The sequence below is a fragment of the Oncorhynchus masou genome, chromosome 31 (assembly GCF_036934945.1).
Source record: "Oncorhynchus masou masou isolate Uvic2021 chromosome 31, UVic_Omas_1.1, whole genome shotgun sequence".
Lineage (NCBI taxonomy): Eukaryota > Metazoa > Chordata > Actinopteri > Salmoniformes > Salmonidae > Oncorhynchus > Oncorhynchus masou.
The window spans coordinates 38480659-38500569 of NC_088242.1; the positions used below are offsets into that span (position 1 = coordinate 38480659).

At 40.1% G+C, this 19911-nt stretch overlaps 1 protein-coding gene across 2 annotated transcripts in view; it reads left to right on the forward strand.

Moving 5' to 3' along the window:
- LOC135523921 (cadherin-related family member 1-like) overlaps positions 1-19911 on the forward strand; it is a 223499-nt gene that overhangs the window by 181700 nt on the left and 21888 nt on the right. For both annotated transcript variants that reach the window (XM_064950944.1, XM_064950943.1), the window contains 3 exons: positions 1839-2003; positions 11764-11831; positions 16372-16600. In XM_064950944.1, coding sequence (XP_064807016.1) covers positions 1839-2003; positions 11764-11831; positions 16372-16600 — 462 coding nt within the window. The remainder of the gene's footprint in view (positions 1-1838; positions 2004-11763; positions 11832-16371; positions 16601-19911) is intronic.

Here is a 19911-nt window from a genome sequence, read left to right on the forward strand (position 1 = left end):
ATTTTGGATATATATCAACGGAATTTACTGGTAACAGAGTGTTTTCTATCCAAATCAACTAATAATATGCATATCCAATCCTCTGGGGATGAGTAGCAGGCAGTTGAATTTGGGCATGCATTTCATCCGGACGTGAAAATACTGCCCCCTGTAACCAAGAAGTTAGTGGTTGAGCATTTTGCAGCATTACCCATGTAATAGTTTAGGGATTCTTGCTCAAGGCCACAATGACACTATTGGATCGCACCAGCCCTGGGAGTAGTATCTTGCAGATACATAAGATAGCTGTTCTTGATTAAGCTTGCCTGGCACAATGAAATCAATGCAATCCCAGTTGCTCATCTGACAGTCCATTGTTATATGGTAGTAAGCAATCATTGTTATGTGGTGGTAACCTGAGGTCTGAAGACTATCATTATCTGCACAAACTAATGCTTTGTGTTTTGTGTGTAGGGGGCAGTATTTTCGTTTTTGGCTAAAAAACATACCCATTTGAAACTGCCTATTTCCCAGCCCCAGAAACTAGAATATGCATATAATTGTCAGATTAGGATAGAAAACACTCTAAAGTTTCCAAAACTGTAAAAATGTTGTCTGTGAGTATAACATAACTGATATTACAGGTGTAAGCCTGAGGAAAATCCAATCAGGAAGTGCCTCTTATTTTGAAACCTCTCTGTTCCTATGCAAGCCTATCCTCCATTTAAAGGGATATCAACCAGATGCATTTTCTATGGCTTCCCTAAGGTGTCAACAGTCTTTCGACAAAGTTTCAGGCTTTTATTTTGAAAAATGAGCGTGAAGGATTACATTGCGTAAGTGGTTAGGTGGGGGCTCTCAGAGTGAGTTTTTGCGCAACTGAGTAAAGCTGCCATTGTTCCTCCCGCTGTTATTGAAAAACCTACACACTCGGTTGATATGTTATCAAATACATATTTTAAAAACAACATGAGGAATGATTATAAAAAACGTTTGACATGTTTCTGTGGACATTATGGATATTATTTGCGTTATCGTGACCTCTCTTTCCTGTGGATTTCTGAACATAACGCGACAAACAAACGTCGGTATTTTGGGTATAGAAATCATCTTTATGGAACAAATGGAACATTTGTTATGTAACTGGGAGTCTCGTGAGTGTAAACATCCGAAGATCATCAAAGGGAAATGATTCATTTGATCGCTTTTCTGATTTTTGTGACCAAGCTTCCTGATGCTAAGTGTACATGATGTTATGCTATGCTATCGATAAACTTACACAAATGCTTGGATTGCTTTCGCTGTAAAGCATAATTTCAAAATCTGAGACGACAGGTGGATTAACAAAAGGCTAAGCTGTGTTTTGCAATATTGCACTTGTGTTTTCATGAATATGATTTTTTTTTGTAATAGCGGTTGCTTACGAAAATGATCCCGCTAACGGGATGGGTAGTACCAAGAAGTTAATTTCAGCAGGCTAACACCAAAAGTGTTTTCTCATTTTTCTCTTTCAGAAATTGATTTTTTTCTGGCCACACTTCCATAAAGCCTAGGTCTGTGGAGTGTACGGCTTAAAGTGGTCCTATGGACAGATACTCCAATCTCCACTGTGGAGCTTTGCAGCTCCTTCGTTGTTCTTTGTTAATTTCATTTCACCAACTTGGAATATTTTGTGTTTGTCCATTACATGAAATCCAAATAAAAATCTATTTAATTTACAGGTTGTAATGCAGAAAAATAGGAAAAACTCCAAGTGGGATGAAAACTTTTGCAAGTCACTTTTTGTATACCTCTTCATATGAAGTATGAATGAATAAGGGATTGCCAAACTTGTGTGACTGACAATTTTATTCTCACAGCTTCTTGCCGTGGAGATGGACACACCAGAAAGATTCAGCGCCACGGCGGACATCGTCATACATCTCCTCGACACCAACGACAATGCTCCCAAGTTCTCCTCCGTTTACTACATTGCCAGAATCCCAGAAAACTCTCCCGGCAACTCCAATGTTGTGTCTGTGACCGTAAGTCTTACCCCATTTCCATTCCTTCCCACCTAAAAATACATCCCAAAGCCCATGCGCCATTCACTCGAGGCGGAGGCATGGAGATTTGTACAAAATTATGAATTGAGACATCTATTCTCTAAATATAGAGTTATTGGGTGAGAATAATATGTAAAAACATGTAGATAAAGCAAGGGGAGGTAAACTGCCAGATGGCTCTAACTTTAATTTTGTTGTGTAATACAGTGCCGTACAAAAGTATTAATCCCACTTGGCGTTTTTCCTATTTTGTTGCATTACATCCTGTAATTTAATTTTGGATTTAGTTTTATTTGGATTTCATGTAATTTACACAAAATAGTTCAAATTTGGTGAAGTGAAATTTTTAAATTAAATTTTCAAATTCAAATTCAAATTTAAAAAAGGAAAAACCAGAAAACTGGTGCGTGGATATGTATTCACCTACTTTGCTATGAAGCCCCTAAATAAGATCTGGTGAAACCAATTACATTCAGAAGTCTCATAAATAGTTAAATAAAGTCCACCTGTGTGCAATCTAAGTGTCACATGATCTGTCACATGATCTGAGTATATATACACACACCTGTTCTGAAAGGCTCCAGAGTCTGCAACACCATTAAGCAAGGAGCACCACAAAGCAAGCGGCACCATGAAAACCAAGGGAGCTCTCCAAACAGGTCAGGGATAAAGTTGTGAAGAAGTACAGGGTTGAGTTATAAAAGAATATCCCAAACTTTGATCATCCCACAGAGCACCATTAAATCCATTATAAAAAAAATTGAAAGACTATGGGACCACAATAAACCTGCCAAGAGAGGGCCGCCAGCCAAAACTCACGGATCAGGTGAGCAGGGCATTAATCAGAGAGGCAACAAAGAGACCAACGATTACCCTGAAGGAGCTGCAAAGCTCCACAGCGGAGATTGGAGTGTCTGTCCATAGATCCACTTTTAAGCCGTACACTCCACAGAGCTGGGCTTTATGGAAGTGTGGCCAAAAAAAGCCATTGCTTAAAGAAAAAAATAAGACTACATGTATGGTGTTCGCCAAAAGGCATGTGGGAGACTCCTCAATCATATGGAAGAAGGTACTCTGGTGAGATGAGACTAAAATTGAGGTTTTTGGCCATCAAGGAAAACATTATGTCTGGCACAAACCCAACACCTCTCATCACCCCGAGCACTTCATCCCCACAGTGAAGCATGTTGGTGGAACCCATCTATCTTGAAGGAGCTGGAGTAGTTTTGCTTTGAAGAATGAGCAAAAATCCCAGTGGCTAGATGTGCCACGCTTATAGAGACAATTGTAATTGCTGCAAAAGATGGCTCTACAAAGTATTGCCTTTGCGGGGGTGAATAGTTATGCACTCTCAAGTTTTCAGTTTTATTGTCTTATTTCTTGTTTGTTTCACATTAAAACATATTTTGCATCTTCAATGTAGTAGGCGTGTTTTGCAAATGAAATGATACAAGCCCCCAAAAAATCTATTTTAATTCCAGGTTATAAGGCAACAAAATAGGAAAACTGCCAAGGGAGGTGAATACTTTTGCAAGCCATTGTACATTAGTCCCAGATTTGTTTCTTATGCTCAGCAGCAGTCCAGAATTTTCACTTTTTTAATAACCTTTTACAGGGTCACACAGAGTGATTCTTGGTAGTCTTAAACAAATCTACTTTGAAACAAAAGTATAGACCTCACACAAGGTTATAATTTTAAGTTTCCATTCCAGTATTACACTATATATACATCACAAGATGACGGAAATATAACAAAATTGTTTGACTTTGAAACACCGGATTTTTGTCAGTAATTATTTTTCTTTATACACAGTAACGGAAAACTGTAAATTCTATTGTAATTTTTTGTATTGCCAGTAGTAAAGTACTCTGAAACATTCTATTGCAGCATATTGTCAATTATGGTGTGTTGTGTGAAAATGTTGTGGCCGGAGAAAGAATTGCTGTATTTCAAATGGTATTGTAATTCCACCCCACAGAATACAGTACTGTACTGTATTTTTGGAGTGCCAAAAATCTTTTGACCACTAGTTGGTGCATGGTATTGTTGTTTCTGGCTCATAAACATATTTTAGGGCGTGCCTCATAATAGGTCATATTTGTTTCACCCGTGAGTGAGAATGCTATACCAATTTAACCCACATCAAGATATAATTAACTATTATTATGAAATGTTTAGGGGAGAGATTGGAGTGGTAGGAAGTCTTTAACCTTAAATGGTTGAGCATTTGTCTATTTTACTCTGTAGTTGCTGTCAGTTTAGAAGCCTTTGCAATAAGGCCTCTAGAAGAGCAAGTGATAAATATTAATATGCTGTCATGTTTGTAAACAACTTACCTAACAGCCAACCTGCTTACACCAATCCCTTGTAATTACAGTAAAAAAAGTTAAATACAAACCGCTTCCCTCAACAGATGTCATTCATTCATTCCTATTACAGTAGCATTTACTTTCTTTACAGTATAATAGCAAATACTGAATTTTACTTGCCACCAAGCTGCCTATAAGCTAATGTCAAAATCATGGTAACCCCCTTCATAGCAAGGTTATTATAGTAAACTGAAACTAAAATAAAAACTAAAATTGCTAAAACAATTTAGTTAACTGAAATAAAAACAAAAAACATTTTAAAAAATCTAACTATACCGAAAATATTATATTTTATGGCAAAACACAGCAAAAAAACCCATCAAATTATGTTTAGTTTTAGGTTTCTTTTCATCTAAACTTTGGGAAAAAAATCAAATGTGTCACGTTCTGACCTTTATTTCCGTAGTTTTGTCATTATTTAGTATGGTCAGGGCGTGAGTTGGGGTGGGCAGTCTATGTTTGTTTTTCTATGATTTGGGGATTTCTATGTTTCGGCCTAGTATGGTTCTCAATCAGAGGCAGGTGTCATTAGTTTTCTCTGATTGGGAATCATACTTAGGTAGCCTGGGTTTCACTGTTCGTTTGCGGGTGTTTGTTTCCGTGTCTGTGTTGTTCACCACAAGGTACTGTTTTGGGTTTTGTTCGTTCCACGTTTATTGTTTTTGTATTTCAGTCATGTTCATGTGAACTATTTCTTATTAAAAGAACCATGGACACTTACCATGCTGCATATTGGTCCTCCGATCCTTCTCGCCTCTCCTCTTCGGAAGAAGAGGAGGAAATCCCTTACAGAATGAATTCTTCATTTTTTAATGGTGTTTTCAAGCTGTTTTTCGAGCTGCGGAATCTGGCAGGTAAATGCTGCCAGTAGATGCCATTGTTTCAAATAAGCCTAGCTTGTGGATCACTATCACTAGCTAACAGGGCAAAAATCCAAGGGCGAGCACAGAGCGTGATTGACTGTACCAAACTAGAACAGCTTGTGAAGTTGCTGGAGCCATTCACAATCCAACTTCAAATTGACAACCAGTCGCTGTCTGATGTGCTGCTGTGCCTTCTCAAACTTGAGGCACAATACTGTTGGGAAACAGTTGGCACAGGTCCTCCAGAAGCCACTGCTTGAGTGCTTCGCATGCATACTGAATCCTCTGACAGACAACTTCACTTCAACCCTAGCAGCAACTTGCCTGATGGACTCAAGTGTGTTTCGCTCAATCAGAGATGGAGACACTGATGAGGGAAACAGAGTATTTTCTACTTCAGAAAATCAGAGAGTACAGCCGTTGAGCAGCAGGACCCCAGAAATATGCTCGCATGAAAAATTCAGCAAGCATCTCGACCACAGTGCTTCAGAAATATAGCTTTCTTGCATCGAAGATTGTGTCTTCGAGGGTCACCTGGCAGGGCATTAAGTGCCCCGTGTGAGCTGTGGAAATTCCTGGAAGAGGTAAAGGAGACATGTTTACAGTGTCAGCAGATCTGGCAGGCAAGGATGGCTGTTAATCCTAAACTGTGCCCTGTGGTGCTGGATCTGGTTTCTTCCCCTGCATCCCAAGTGTTCGTGTAGAAAATATTCTCTGTCTGTGGATAACTGTCATCAGGCTTGGAGAAACCGAACGACCACCTCTCTGGTAGGCAGAGTCTTCTTGAAGATAAACCAAAAAATCTTGTTTGATTGAAGAGAAACAAACACACAAGCTGGCTGGCTCAGATCCAATCAGTTCCAAGTTTGTTGGTCTCGTACACAGATTTGCAGGTGTTTTCCAACAGTGCAGTAATAATCAATAATAATCATAATCCCAACATTTTTATAAAGAAACTAAGAAATATCAGAACGAGCACTGTCAGAGTCTGTAATATAAATAAATACACACAGTGCCTTGGAATGTATTCTGACACCTTGACTTTTTCCACATTTTGGTAATTGACAGCCTTAAACCTCTTGATGCTATGGGGGCGCTATTTCATTTTTGGATAAAAAGACGTGCCGGTTTTAAGTGCAATATTTTGTCACAAAAAGATGCTCGACTATGCATAAAATTGATAGCTTTGGTAAGAAACACTGTTTCCAGAACTGCAAAGATATTGTCTGTGAGTGCCCCAGAACAGATGCTACAGGCAAAACCAAGATGAAACTTCAACCAGGAAATGAGCAGGATTTTTGAGGCTCTGTTTTTCATTGTCTCCTTATATGGCTGTGAATGCGCAAGGAATGAGCCTGCCCAATCTATTGTTTCCCCAAGGTGTCTGCAGCATTGTGACGTATTTGTAGGCATATCATTGGAAGATTGACCATAAGAGACTATATTTGCCAGGTGTCCGCCAGTGTCCTCTGTCGAAATTGGTGCGTCATCTTCAACTGTACGTCTTTTTCCAAGCGATTCACCGGAGAAAGTAGACTACCACGAACGATATATCAATGAAGAGATATGTGAAAACATATTGAGGATTGATTCTAAACAGCGTTTGCCATGTTTCAGTCGATATTATGGAGTTAATTTGGAAAACAGTTCGCCGTTTTGATGACTGAATTTTCGTTTTTTTTTGGTACCCAAACGTGATGTATAAAAACGGAGCGATTTCTCCTACACAAAGAATCTTTCAGGAAAAACTGAACATTTGCTATGGAACTGAGTCTCCTCATTGAAAACATCCAAAGTTCTTCAAAGGTAAATGATTTTATTTGAATCCTTTTCTGTTTTTTTGTGCAAATGTTGCCCGCTAAATGCTACGCTAAATGCTACGCTAGCTATCAATACTCTTACACAAATGCTTGTTTTGCTATGGTTCAAAAGCATATTCTGAAAATCTGAGATGACAGTGTTGTTAAGAAAAGTCTAAACTTGAGAGCTAGCACATTCATTTCATTTCATTTGCGATTTTCATGAATAGTTAACGTTGCGTTATGCTAATGAGCTTGAGGCTATAAATAGAATCCCGGATCCGGGATTGCTCGACGCAAGAAGTTAATCTAAAATGGATTAAATAAGTACAAATCCTCAGCAATATACACACAATACCCCATAATGACAAAGCGAAAACATGATTATAGAAATGTTTTCAAATGTATAAAACATAAAAACAGATACCTTATTTACATAAGTATTCAGACCCTTTGCGATGAGCCTGTATTGAACTCAAAGGCATCCTATTTCCATTGATCATCCTTGATGTTTCTACAACTTGGAGTCCACCTGTGGTAAATTCAATTGATTGGACATGCTTTGGAAAGGCACACACCTGTCTATATAAGGTTGCACAGTTGACAGTGCATGTCAGAGCAAAAACCAAGCCATAGGTCAAAGGAATTGTCCATTGATCTCCGAGACACCATTTAGTTGAGGCACAGATCTGCGGAAGGGTACCAAAAAATATCTGCAGCATTGAAGGTCCTCAAGAACACAATGGCCTCCATCATTCTTATATGTAAGGGGTTTGGAACCATCAAGACTCTTCTTAGTGTCCGCCAGGCAAACTGAGCAATCGGGGAAGAAGGGCCTTGGTCAGGGAGGTTACCAAGAACCAAATGATCACTCTGACAGGGCTCCAGAGTTCCTCTGTGGAGATGGGAGAACCTTCCAGAAGGACAACTAACTCCGCAGCACTCCACCAATCAGGCCTTTGTGGTAGAGTGGCCAGATGCAAGCCACTCCTAAGTAAAAGGCACATGACAACACGCTTGGAGTTTGCCAAATGCCACCTAAGACTTTCAGATCATGAGAAACAAGATTCTCTGGTCTGATGTCACCAAGATTAAACTATTGGGTCTGAATGCAAAGTGTCATGTCTGGAGGAAACCTGGCACCATCCCTATGGTGAAGCTTGGGAGTGGCAGCATCATGCTGTGGGGATGTTTTTCAGTGGCAGGGACTGGGAGACTAGTCAGGATCGAGGGGATGATGAACAGAGCAAAGTACAGAGATCCTTGAAGAAAACCTGCTCCAGAGTGCTAAGGACCACAGACTGGGGTTAAGGTTCACTTTCCAACAGCAAAAAGACCTGAAGCACACAACCAAGACAACACAGGAGTGGCTTTGGGACAAGTGTCTGAATGTCTTTGAGTAGCCCAGCCAGAGCTCGAACTTGAACCCGATCGAACATCTCTGGAGAGACCTGAAAATAGCTGTGCAGCAACGCTCTGCATTCAACCTGACAGAGCTTGACAGGACCTGCTGAGAAGAATGGGTGAAACTCCCCAAATACAGGTGTGCCAAGCTTGTAGTGTCGATGCAAAAGGTGCTTCAACAAAATACAGAGTAAAGGGCCAGAATACTTACGTAATGTGAAATTTCAGATGTTGGTTTTTATAAATTAGCAAAAATTTCAAATAACCTATTTTTGCGTTGTCATTATGTGTTATTGTGTGTAGATTGATGAGGGGAAAAAAGCAATTTAATACATTTTAGAATAATGCTGTAACCTAACAGAATTTGGAAAAAGTCCAGGGATGAATACTTTGAAGGCACAGTATATATATATATCATGGTGCTTTATGGACAGTATGGACAGTATAGGAATAGAAAAGGTGTGTACTGCAGCAGTAGTTATATAGGATACACCATGACTAGAATACAAATACAAATATAAATTAAGTGAGTTAAACAGTATATAAACATGATTAAAATGACCGGTGTTCAAAGACTCTATGTCCATAGGGCAGCGGCCTCTAAGGTGCAGAGTAGAGTTCCCGGGTTGCAGCTGGCTAGTAACAGTGATTAAGTTTCAGGGCAGGGCACTGGGAAGAGATTGGATTGGGGTGACTGTTTAACAGTCTGATGGCCTGGAGAATTAAGCTATTAATTCTCCAGAATCTGACTCTCGGTCCCAGCTTTGGTGCATCTGTATCGCCTTCTACATGGAAGAGGAGTGAACAGGCCATGGTTCAGGTGGCTGAGGTCCTTGAAGATCTTTCCCTTCCTGTGACACCAGGGGCTATAGATGTCCTGGAGGGCAGGCAGTGCAAGCAGGTGATGCGTTGGCCTGACAGCACCACCCTCTGGAGAGCCCTGCAAATGCCCTAACAGGTCGTGATACAGCCTGACAGGATGCTCTCAATTGTGCATCTGTGGAAGTTCATGAGGTTCTTACGGGCCAAGCCAAATTGCATCTGCCTCCTGTGTTTGAATAGGCACTGTTGCACCTTCTTCACCACACTGTCTGTGTGAAGGGATCATTTCAGGTCATCAGTGATGTGCACGCACATGAACTTGAAACTTTTTACCCTCTCCACTGCGGCCCCATCCTTGTGGATGGGAAGGTGCTCTCTCTGCCGTCCCCTGTAGTCCACGATCAGCTCCTTAATTTTGTTGACGGTGGGTGAGAGGTTATTTTCTTAGCACCACTCCGCCAGGGCTCTCACCTCTCTGTAGCTTGTCTCATCGTTGTTGGGAATCAGGCTTACCACTGTAGTGTCGTAAGCAAACTTGAGTTGGGGACGTACGTAGCCACACAATCATGGGTGAACAGGGAACACAGGAGTGGGCTGAGCACGCACCCCTGTGGAGCCTGAAAATGCTTTCTAGTCACCATCGATCCATGTTTCAGTTTCGTTTTGTTTTGTCTGTATTACACACACACCTGGTTTCTATTACATATCACATTCCCTATTTATCCTCTGGCATACATTCCTGTTCTGTCCGCAATTGTTTATGTCGTTAGTGGTGTTATGTGCTAGTGTTTTTGTATGTTCCTATTTGGAATTTTGCTTGATATTTTGAGTAAACTCCGTTATGTTACTCAATACCTGTGTCCTGCGCCTGACTCCGCTATAACTCTGCACCCAATCGCTGACACTCAGTGATGCGCAGGTCAGCTGTTTGTTTACCCGCACCCAATTGCTAATAACCCATCCGCAACCACCCGACTATATGTGATAAAGGGAAAATCTTAGACCAGCACACGACCCTAACCCTTGATATAGAACATGCTCTGTAGGCTGCAGCCTTTCTTGGGCCTTATTTAGATATGTTTCTGCTTATAATTTTGGTAAACAATTTTTTGGTCAACTTGATACATGCAGCTTCTCTTCTGTCATATGTTTCCCTAGAAGACTAAGGAAACCCTTTCTCAACAATAATGTAATAAATTGATAGAATGAATGCTTCAATCTAGTTGGCATCAGTAAAGTTCTCTGTCATCTCTGATTCTTATGCGGAGCAAAGATGTTTAGCGACCGGTGAGAAAATGCAAAAAAAAAACAACAACAAAAAGATTTTAAATGCAAAATCAGTTTGACCTGTTGTCAGGAAATAGATAGCTGTGAAAACAACCAACGTGTTTCTGATAAGATTTCAGTTTGGCTTGGATGTATATTTTATGCGGTTGAAATACTTTCAGCTTTTATTACACTGATAAAGATAGAACCTCTACAGATGGTAACTACTGCGCATTCACATTGTCTGAAGATACTGAAAGAAAGAAATCATACACAATTTTGCCTACATTTAGTGTATAATTTTACTTCAATAAATGCTTAATTCTGCAGGAGAATATGAAAGCTATGTGAAAGTTTATAGACCTACAGTCCGTGTCCAGATTTCAGTTTCAATTTATCCCATCTGAACAGTAGGCTCCAGTTCCCTTGAGGTGCCTGAAGTCCCAATCTTGTGACTGCCAAATTTGTATAGCACCTCACAATCATCAGACATAACACAGCCAGCACTGCTATCGTCCTCTTTTACCACTTCACCAAATCTTTCCCAAACCTGGCCCTCCTTCTCTTTAATTTCAACTCACAGCTTTTCTTTTATTGAATTAAACTCTGACCATGTCCTTTTAGCCTCCATGGATCAACTTACCCTTTTCTGCTTGTTGCCAAAAGCATTTGCCCGATTGCCGTGTAGGCTATTTGGCACGCACAGTTAGGCATGCCCAAAAAATTATAGGCCTACAACACATATTGTAAATGGCTCCTCGCTTCCCATGCAGAGGCTACTTTCTGTCCCTAACACTGAAACTATATAATACAAAACTAAATGTAAATGTTTTTATGCAACACTAAACTAAATAAAAACAACTAAATAACCTCTGAAAACAAACGGAAACTAAATAGAAATCTAAAAACGAATAGAAATAAAAACAAATATAACATTCCAAAACTATAATAACCTTGCTTTACAGTGTAGGTGACCTCATGTTATTGTCTACCTTGATTAGGTGATTTAGGAGTCAATACTGTTTCTACTCATTCCTTTCAGGATATGGAATTGAAAGAAACAAATTGAGAAATCATTATAGAAACTCAGAGGGAATATTTATTTTAATTCAATGCTAATTGTTATAATCTGTCAAGAAACATTGGTGTCTAATCAAATAGATGTCTTGCTTTGTGTTCTTTGTCTCTCTCTCTGTCTCTCTCTCACACACATAGGCAACAGATCCAGATTCAGGCTTTTGGGGAGAAGTCAAGTACTCAATCTACGGCTCAGGGGCTGACTTGTGAGTAGTCTCTCTCTCATATATTATATATACAGCAGTGCCTTGCGAAAGTATTCGGCCCCCTTGAACTTTGCGACCTTTTGCCACATTTCAGGCTTCAAACACAAAGATATAAAACTGCATTTTTTTGTGACGAATCAATAACAAGTGGGACACAATCATGAAGTGGAACGACATTTATTGGATATTTCAAACTTTTTTAATAAATCAAAAACTGAAAAATTGGCCGTGCAAAATTATTCAGCCCCTTTAAGTTAATACTTTGTAGCGCCACCTTTTGCTGCGATTACAGCTGTAAGTCTCTTGGGGTATGTCTCTATCAGTTTTGCACATCGAGAGACTGAATTTCTTTCACATTCCTCCTTGCAAAACAGCTTGAGCTCAGTGAGGTTGGATGGAGAGCATTTGTGAACAGCAGTTTTCAGTTCTTTCAACAGATTCTCGATTGGATTCAGGTCTGGACTTTGACTTGGCCATTCTAACACCTGGATATGTTTATTTTTGAAAATTTCCATTGTAGATTATGCTTTATGTTTTGGATCATTGTCTTGTTGGAAGACAGATCTCCGTCCCAGTCTCAGGTCTTTTGCAGACACCATCAGGTTTTCTTCCAGAATGGTCGTGTATTTGGCTCCATCCATCTTCCTATCAATTTTAACCATCTTCCCTGTCCCTGCTGAAGAACAGCAGGCCCAAACCATGATGTTGCCACCACCATGTTTGACAGTGGGGATGGGGTGTTCAGGGTGATGAGCTGTGTTGCTTTGACGCCAAACATAACGTTATGCATTGTTGCCAAAAAGTTCAATTTTGGTTTCATCTGACCAGAGCACCTTCTTCCACATGTTTGGTGTGTCTCCCAGGTGGCTTGTGGCAAACTTTAAACAACACTTTTTATGGATATCTTTAAGAAATGGCTTTCTTCTTGCCACTCTTCCATAAAGGCCAGATTTGTGCAATATACGACTGATTGTTGTCCTATGGACAGAGTCTCCCACCTCAGCTGTAGATCTCTGCAGTTCATCCAGAGTGATCATGGGCCTCTTGGCTGCATCTCTGATCAGTCTTCTCCTTGTATGAGCTGAAAGTTTAGAGGGACGGCCAGGTCTTGGTAGATTTGCAGTGGTCTGATACTCCATCCATTTCAATATTATCGCTTGCACAGTGCTCCTTGCACAGTGCTCCTTGGGATGTAGCGCCACCTTTTGGTTAAAGCTTGGGAAATCTTTTTGTATCCAAATCCGGCTTTAAACTTCTTCACAACAGTATCTCGGACCTGCCTGGTGTGTTCCTTGTTCTTCATGATGCTCTCTGCGTTTTTAACGGACCTCTGAGACTATCACAGTGCAGGTGCATTTATACGGAGACTTGATTACACACAGGTGGATTGTATTTATCATCATGAGTCATTTAGGTCAACATTGGATCATTCAGAGATCCTCACTGAACTTCTGGAGAGAGTTTGCTGCACTGAAAGTAAAGGGGCTGAATAATTTTGCACGCCCCAAAAATGTTTAAATATCCAATAAATGTCATTCCACTTCATAATTGTGTCCCACTTGTTGTTGATTATTCACAAAAAAATACAGATTTATATCTTTGTTTGAAGCCTGAAATGTGGCAAAAGGTCGCAAAGTTCAAGGGGGCCGAATACTTTCGCAAGGCACTGTATATATCCGTGGAGTGATTGTCAATAAAGAGCCAGGGATTCAGTAGATATACTAGTTGTTGAGGATCCAGCTGACCAGAATAAACCCCTTACATGAAATTATTAGTGGGCGATGTAAACTATTTATCAATACGGAGAAGAATACGCCCAGGCTCACCACACAAAATAGCCCTTGTCTGGTATGAAAATGACAACGAAGTAGAGGGTTATTTTATTATAGGAACATCTAAGATTTTGCCAAAAGAGTGTTCATACATAGATAAATAAATACAAAAACATTAAGACTTGTGGTTATGCTGAACCAATGATGATGAAACAAATCATATATGTAAGGTAGCTCAAATGAACCTGAACTAAAAGTAATGGTTCACTTTGAGGGCAACTCAAATTCAACCAGTATGTTAAACAATAAGGTGCTGTCAGAGATGCTCTCTATGAGTGAGGACTAAAGTGGGCTAAAGTCGATATCTCACTGTAAGCTGTGGATAATTGCAGTGGCATTACATTTCCATTATTCTCTTTTTATAGTTGAACATACCTCCTTTATTGTGCATTCACCTCTTGATGCTATGGGGGCGCAATTTCATTTTTGGATAAAAAGACGTGCCCGTTTTAAGCGCAATATTTTGTCACAAAAAGATGCTCGACTATGCATATAATTGATAGTTTTGGAAAGAAAACACTCTGACGTTTCCAGAACTGCAAAGATATTCTCTGTGCGTGCCCTAGAACGTGAGCTACAGGCAAAACCAAGATGAAACGGCATCCAGGAAATCAGCAGGATTTTTGAGGCTCCGTTTTCCATTGTCTCCTTATATGGCTGTGAATGCGAGAGGAATGAGCCTGCCCTTTGTCGTTTCCCCAAGGTGTCTGCAGCATTGTGACGTATTTGTAGGCATATCATTAGAAGATTGACCATAAGAGACTACATTTTCCAGGTGTCCGCCCGGTGTCCTCCGTCGAAATTGGTGCGTCTTTTTCAGCTGCTGGTATTTTTCCATGCGATTCTGAGGGGGAAGCAGGCTTCCACGAACTGCATATCAATGAAGAGATATGTGAAAAAACACCTTGAGGATTGATTCCAAACAACGTTTGCCATGTTTCGGTCGATATTATGGAGTTAATTCGGAAAAAGTTTGACGTTGTTGGTGACTGAATTTTTGGTTTCGTTTCGGTAGCCAAATGTGATGTACAAAACGGAGCGATTTCTCCTACACAAAGATTCTTTCAGGAAAAACTGCGCATTTGGTATGTAACTGAGAGTCTCCTCATTGAAAACATCCGAAGCTCTTCAAAGGTAAATGATTTTATTTATTTGGTTATCTGGTTTTTGTGAAAATGTTGCGTGCTAAATGCTACTCAAAATGCTATGCTAGCTTTGCCTACTCTTACACAAATTAGTCAATTTCTATGGTTCAAAAGCATATTTTGAAAATCTGAGATGACAGTGTTGTTAAGAAAAGGCTAAGCTTGAGAGCAGACGCATTATTTTCATTTTATTTGCGATTTTCAGAAATCGTTAACGTTGCGTTATGCTAATGAGCCTGAGGCTTTAGTCACGATCCCGGATCCGGGATGGGGAGTTCCAAGAGGTTAAACTGTAAGGTCTACAACTGTTACATTTCTGTCATGTAAGTGATGGTTATTGTGAAGTGGAAACGTCTAGGGACAACAACCGCTCAGCCGCAAAGTGGTAGTCCACACAAGCTTGTAACGCCCTAAAAATCATCTGTCCTCGGTTGCAACACTCATTACTGAGTTCGAAACTGCATCTGGAAGCACAAGAACTGTTCGCGAAGAGCATCATGAAATGGGTTTCTATGGCCGAGCAGCTGCAGAAAAGCTTAAGATCACCATGCGCAAGTTTTGGCTGGAGTGTTTTAAAGCTCGCCGCCATTTGACTCTGGAGGAGTGGAAACACGTTCTCTGGAGTGATAAATCAGACTTCACCATCTGGCAGTCCGACGGACTAATCTGTGTTTGGCGGATGCCAGGAGCACGCTACCTGCCCCAATTCATAGTGTCAACTATAAAGTTTGGTGAAGGAAGAATTATGGTTTGGGGCTGCTTTTCATGGTTCAGGCTAGGCCCCTTAGTTCCAGCGAAGGGAAATCTTAAAGCTACCGCCTTCCCAAACTGGGGAAGTTTGGGGAAGGCCCTTTCCTGTTTCAGCATAACAATGCCCCTATACAGAAAGCGAGGTCGATACAGAAATTGGTTTATCGAGATCGGTGTGGAAGAACTTGCACAGAGCCCTGACCTCCACCTCATTGAACATCTTTGGGATGAAATGGAACGCAGACTGCGAACCAGGCCTACTCGCCCAGCATCAGCATGGATGGAAGCAAGTTCCTGCAGCAATGTTTCAACACTTAGTGGAAAGCCTTCCCAGAAGAGGGTAGGCTGTTATAGCAGCAAAATAGGGGCCAACCCCACATTAATGCCCACGATTTCTGAATGAGATGTTTGACAAGCAGGTTTTCACATACATTTTGGTCATGTAGTGTATATATCTGTACATATATATATATATATTTTTCCGATTTTTCCCAGTTTATTTCAAGTTATTACACGTTTCATGATTTACATTTCAGATTACTTTATACTGTTAGTTAGTTTGTTACAAAAATCTTAGCTGTTTCAATTTAAAATTAGTTACCCTGCTGACATTCTTTGTTACATTGTAATTGTAATGTACTGTAAACATTCATAATATTTTATATCAGCTCCCATCTTTTTAAGTTTGAAATTGATTTGTTTTTTCAATGTGGTTTATATCAGGTTCCTCAACCATAATTAAATAATGACCCAGAAGACAGTTGCCAATTATTTTATAAATGAAATAACACCCAATATCTTACCCCTCCCCAGGTTTCTGATTCATTCAGCATCAGGCATCATCTACACCCAGCCGTGGGCCAGCCTGGACGCGGAGGTGAAGTCCAAGTATAATTTCTATGTCAAAGCCGAGGACGTAGAGGGCAAGTACAGCCTGGCCGAGGTATTTGTGACCGTGCTGGACCTCAACGATCACCCGCCAGAGTTTAATGAGAACTTCCTGGAGAAGACCATGATCATAGGAGCTCTGGTAAAGATAGAGGTTTGTGTTGCATTCTAACTTCCAGTTTTGAGAACATTTATCTTTGCCATACCCCAAAGGTTGATTCGTTTGTAGCAATTACAAGAACAAGTCCAAAGCCATGCTTTCATGCATTTCTGTGGACAATAATAATATCATTATTTTACATAGCACTTGTCATTACATCGAGAATCTCTAAGACACTAATGCAAAACAAAAACAAACGTAGGGTTCTGGCAGGTCTAGGCGATGATCGTCCACAGCTGATCAGGTGTTGAGGCAGTTCAGAAAGCTTGAGAAAAGGGAGCATTGATGGTACAGGGAGGGAGAAGCATCAGTCATGTAGCGACAAGCCCAGGGGCCTCATTCATAACCATTGCATAAATTTAAAGCTAAACAATATCTGCATGCGCCATTTCAGAAAAACATATTGAGTTTGATAAACTCATGTTTTCCATTATATGTCAGATCTGTCGTGAAACTGTGCACATGTGAATGAGCATTATAACTCCGCCTGAAAAACTCCCATCATTCACCTTTTATGTTTACAATAACTTCCTTATTTGCTGTACACTGTGGAAGCATTGGAATTAGGCCAAGACAGTATCTTTTTTTTTTTACCTTTATTTAACCAAGCAAGTCAGTTAAAACCATATGGGGCTACAGGTTCCCAACTAGGAACCCCCCCCCCCTTCAGCCCAAACGGTGGCGCAGGGAAAGCAAAAATATTCGTAAAAATATTTAACCTCCACACATAAACAAGTCCAATAGCATAACCTGTTGAAACTCTAGGGGCGCAATTTCATTTTTGGATGAAAAACGTTCCCGTTTTAAACAAGATATTTTGTCACAAAAAGATGCTCGACTATGCATATAATTGATAGCTTTCGAAAGAAAACACTCTGACGTGTCCAGAACTGCAAAGATATTTTCTGTGCGTGCCCTAGAACGTGAGCTTCAGGCAAAACCAAGATGAGACGGCATCCAGGAAATGAGCAGGATTTTTGAGGCTCTGTTTTCCATTGTCTCCTTATATGGCTGTGAATGCGAGAGGAGTAAGTCTGCCCTTTCTGTCGTTTCCCCAAGGTGTCTGCAGCATTGTGACGTATTTGTAGGCATATCATTGGAAGATTGACCATAAGAGACCACATTTACCAGGTGTCCGCCCGGTGTCCTGCGCCGAAATTGGTGCGCAAAAGTCAGCTGCAAGTATTTTTCCATGGAATTTAGACAAGAATGCAGGCTTCCACGAACGATATATCAATGAAGAGATATGTGAAAAAACACCTTGAGGATTGATTCCAAACAACGTTTGCCATGTTTCGGTCGATATTATGGAGTTAATTCGGAAAAAGTTTGACGTTGTAGGTGACTGAATTTTCGGTTCGTTTCGGTATCCAAATGTGATGTACAAAACGGAGCGATTTCTCCTACACACAGACGCTTTCAGGAAAAACTGCGCATTTGGTATGTAACTGAGAGTCTCCTCATTGAAAACATCCGAAGCTCTTCAAAGGTAAATTATTTTATTTATTTGGTTATCTGGTTTTTGTGAAAATGTTGCGTGCTAAATGCTACTCAAAATGCTAAGCTAGCTTAGCATACCCTTACACAAATTAGTCAATTGCTATGGTTCAAAAGCATATTTTGAAAATCTGAGATGACAGTGTTGTTAAGAAAAGGCTAAGCTTGAGAGTAGGCGCATTATTTTCATTTTATTTGCGATTTTCAGAAATCGTTAACGTTGCGTTATGCTAATGAGCCTGAGGCTTTAGTCACGATCCCGGATCCGGGATGGGGAGTTTCAAGAAGTTAAATGAAAGATAAACACCTTGTTCATCTACCCAGCATGTCAGAATTTTAAAATGTTTTACAGCGAAAACATAGCACATATTTATGTTAAACCACCACTAGGGAAACATACAATATGTAGCCACATGGCTATGCAAAATAGCACAATCACAAATGCAGGATTAAAAGAAAAATAATTCACTAACCTTTTGAAAATCTTCATCAGATGACAGTAATAGCGCATGTTACACAGTACATTTAGGTTTTTTCAATAATATGCCATTTATATCCATAAATCTCCATTTACATTGAGCCATGTTCAAAAAATGCAGCAGAAATGACCGGAGAAATTATAAATATCTCCAGCAGCTAACGCCAGATAACAGCAATAAACATCATAAACTTTGACTAAATATACATGTTCTACAAATATTTAGAAAGATACACTTCTTCTTAATGCAAACACTGTGTTACATTTATTTTTAACGTTACAGAATTCGGTCACTATTCAATAATCTGAGACGGCGCTCAGCCATTAGCATTATTTCTCTACTATGTTGGATTCGACAATTTTATAACATAAATTTTATAACATAAATATTCCCTTACCTTTGATGGTCTTCGACAAGAATGCCGTGGAAGGAGTTATACTTACCTAATATAACGTTTGGTTGCTGTTGGTGTGTCTTTGTATTAGCAAAAGCTAACATCTTCAGGTGAATTACCCCAAAAAGGACTTCTGATCACGAAAATTGCGCATCAAAACTTCAAATTTACATATTATATGTCGACTAAACTGGTCAAACTAAGTGCAGAATCAAGCTTTAGGATGTTTTTAACGTACAAAACAATTGGCGATTAAATCAAACATAACGAACTCTCTTCAGCCAGACTGGAAAAAAAGTCCCTTTTCACAGAGCGTGCTCCTGAAAACTCGTGACACCTCAGTATTTTGCCCACCAAGCAGTCAAAGCTCGTGCTATTTTCTCCGTTCCACGTCTCATTGAAAGACGAGAGCGCGCTGAAGAAATAGAAACTGTTCCCAGATCCGTAGCTGGTTGGGAAGGGTGGGGGCGATGACATCAAAGTTGGAGCAACTTTCTTAGGAGAGAGAGAGAGTTTGGGAGAATGGCTGCCCTGTGAGTTCTGCTTTACATGCAGACATAATTCGAACGGTTTTAGAAGCTTTAGAGTGTTTTCTATTCAATAATAATTATTATATGCATATATTAGCAATTTTTGACAGTTTTTATTTTTAGTTTACTTTGGGCACACAATTCATCCAAAGCGGGCAGTATTTCCCATAGCCCCATATTAAGAACAAATTCTTATTTTCAATGATGGCCTGGGAACAGTGGGTTAACTGCCTGTTCTGGGGCAGAACGACAGATTTGTACCTTGTCAGCTCCGGGGTTTGAACTCGCAACCTTCCGGTTACTAGTCCAACGCTCTAACCACTAAGGACATATCAATGCATGGTGAACGTGATCAAATCTCTTTGAAGGGCTTGTCAGAATGTTTTCTTTTGTAGTGACATTAGC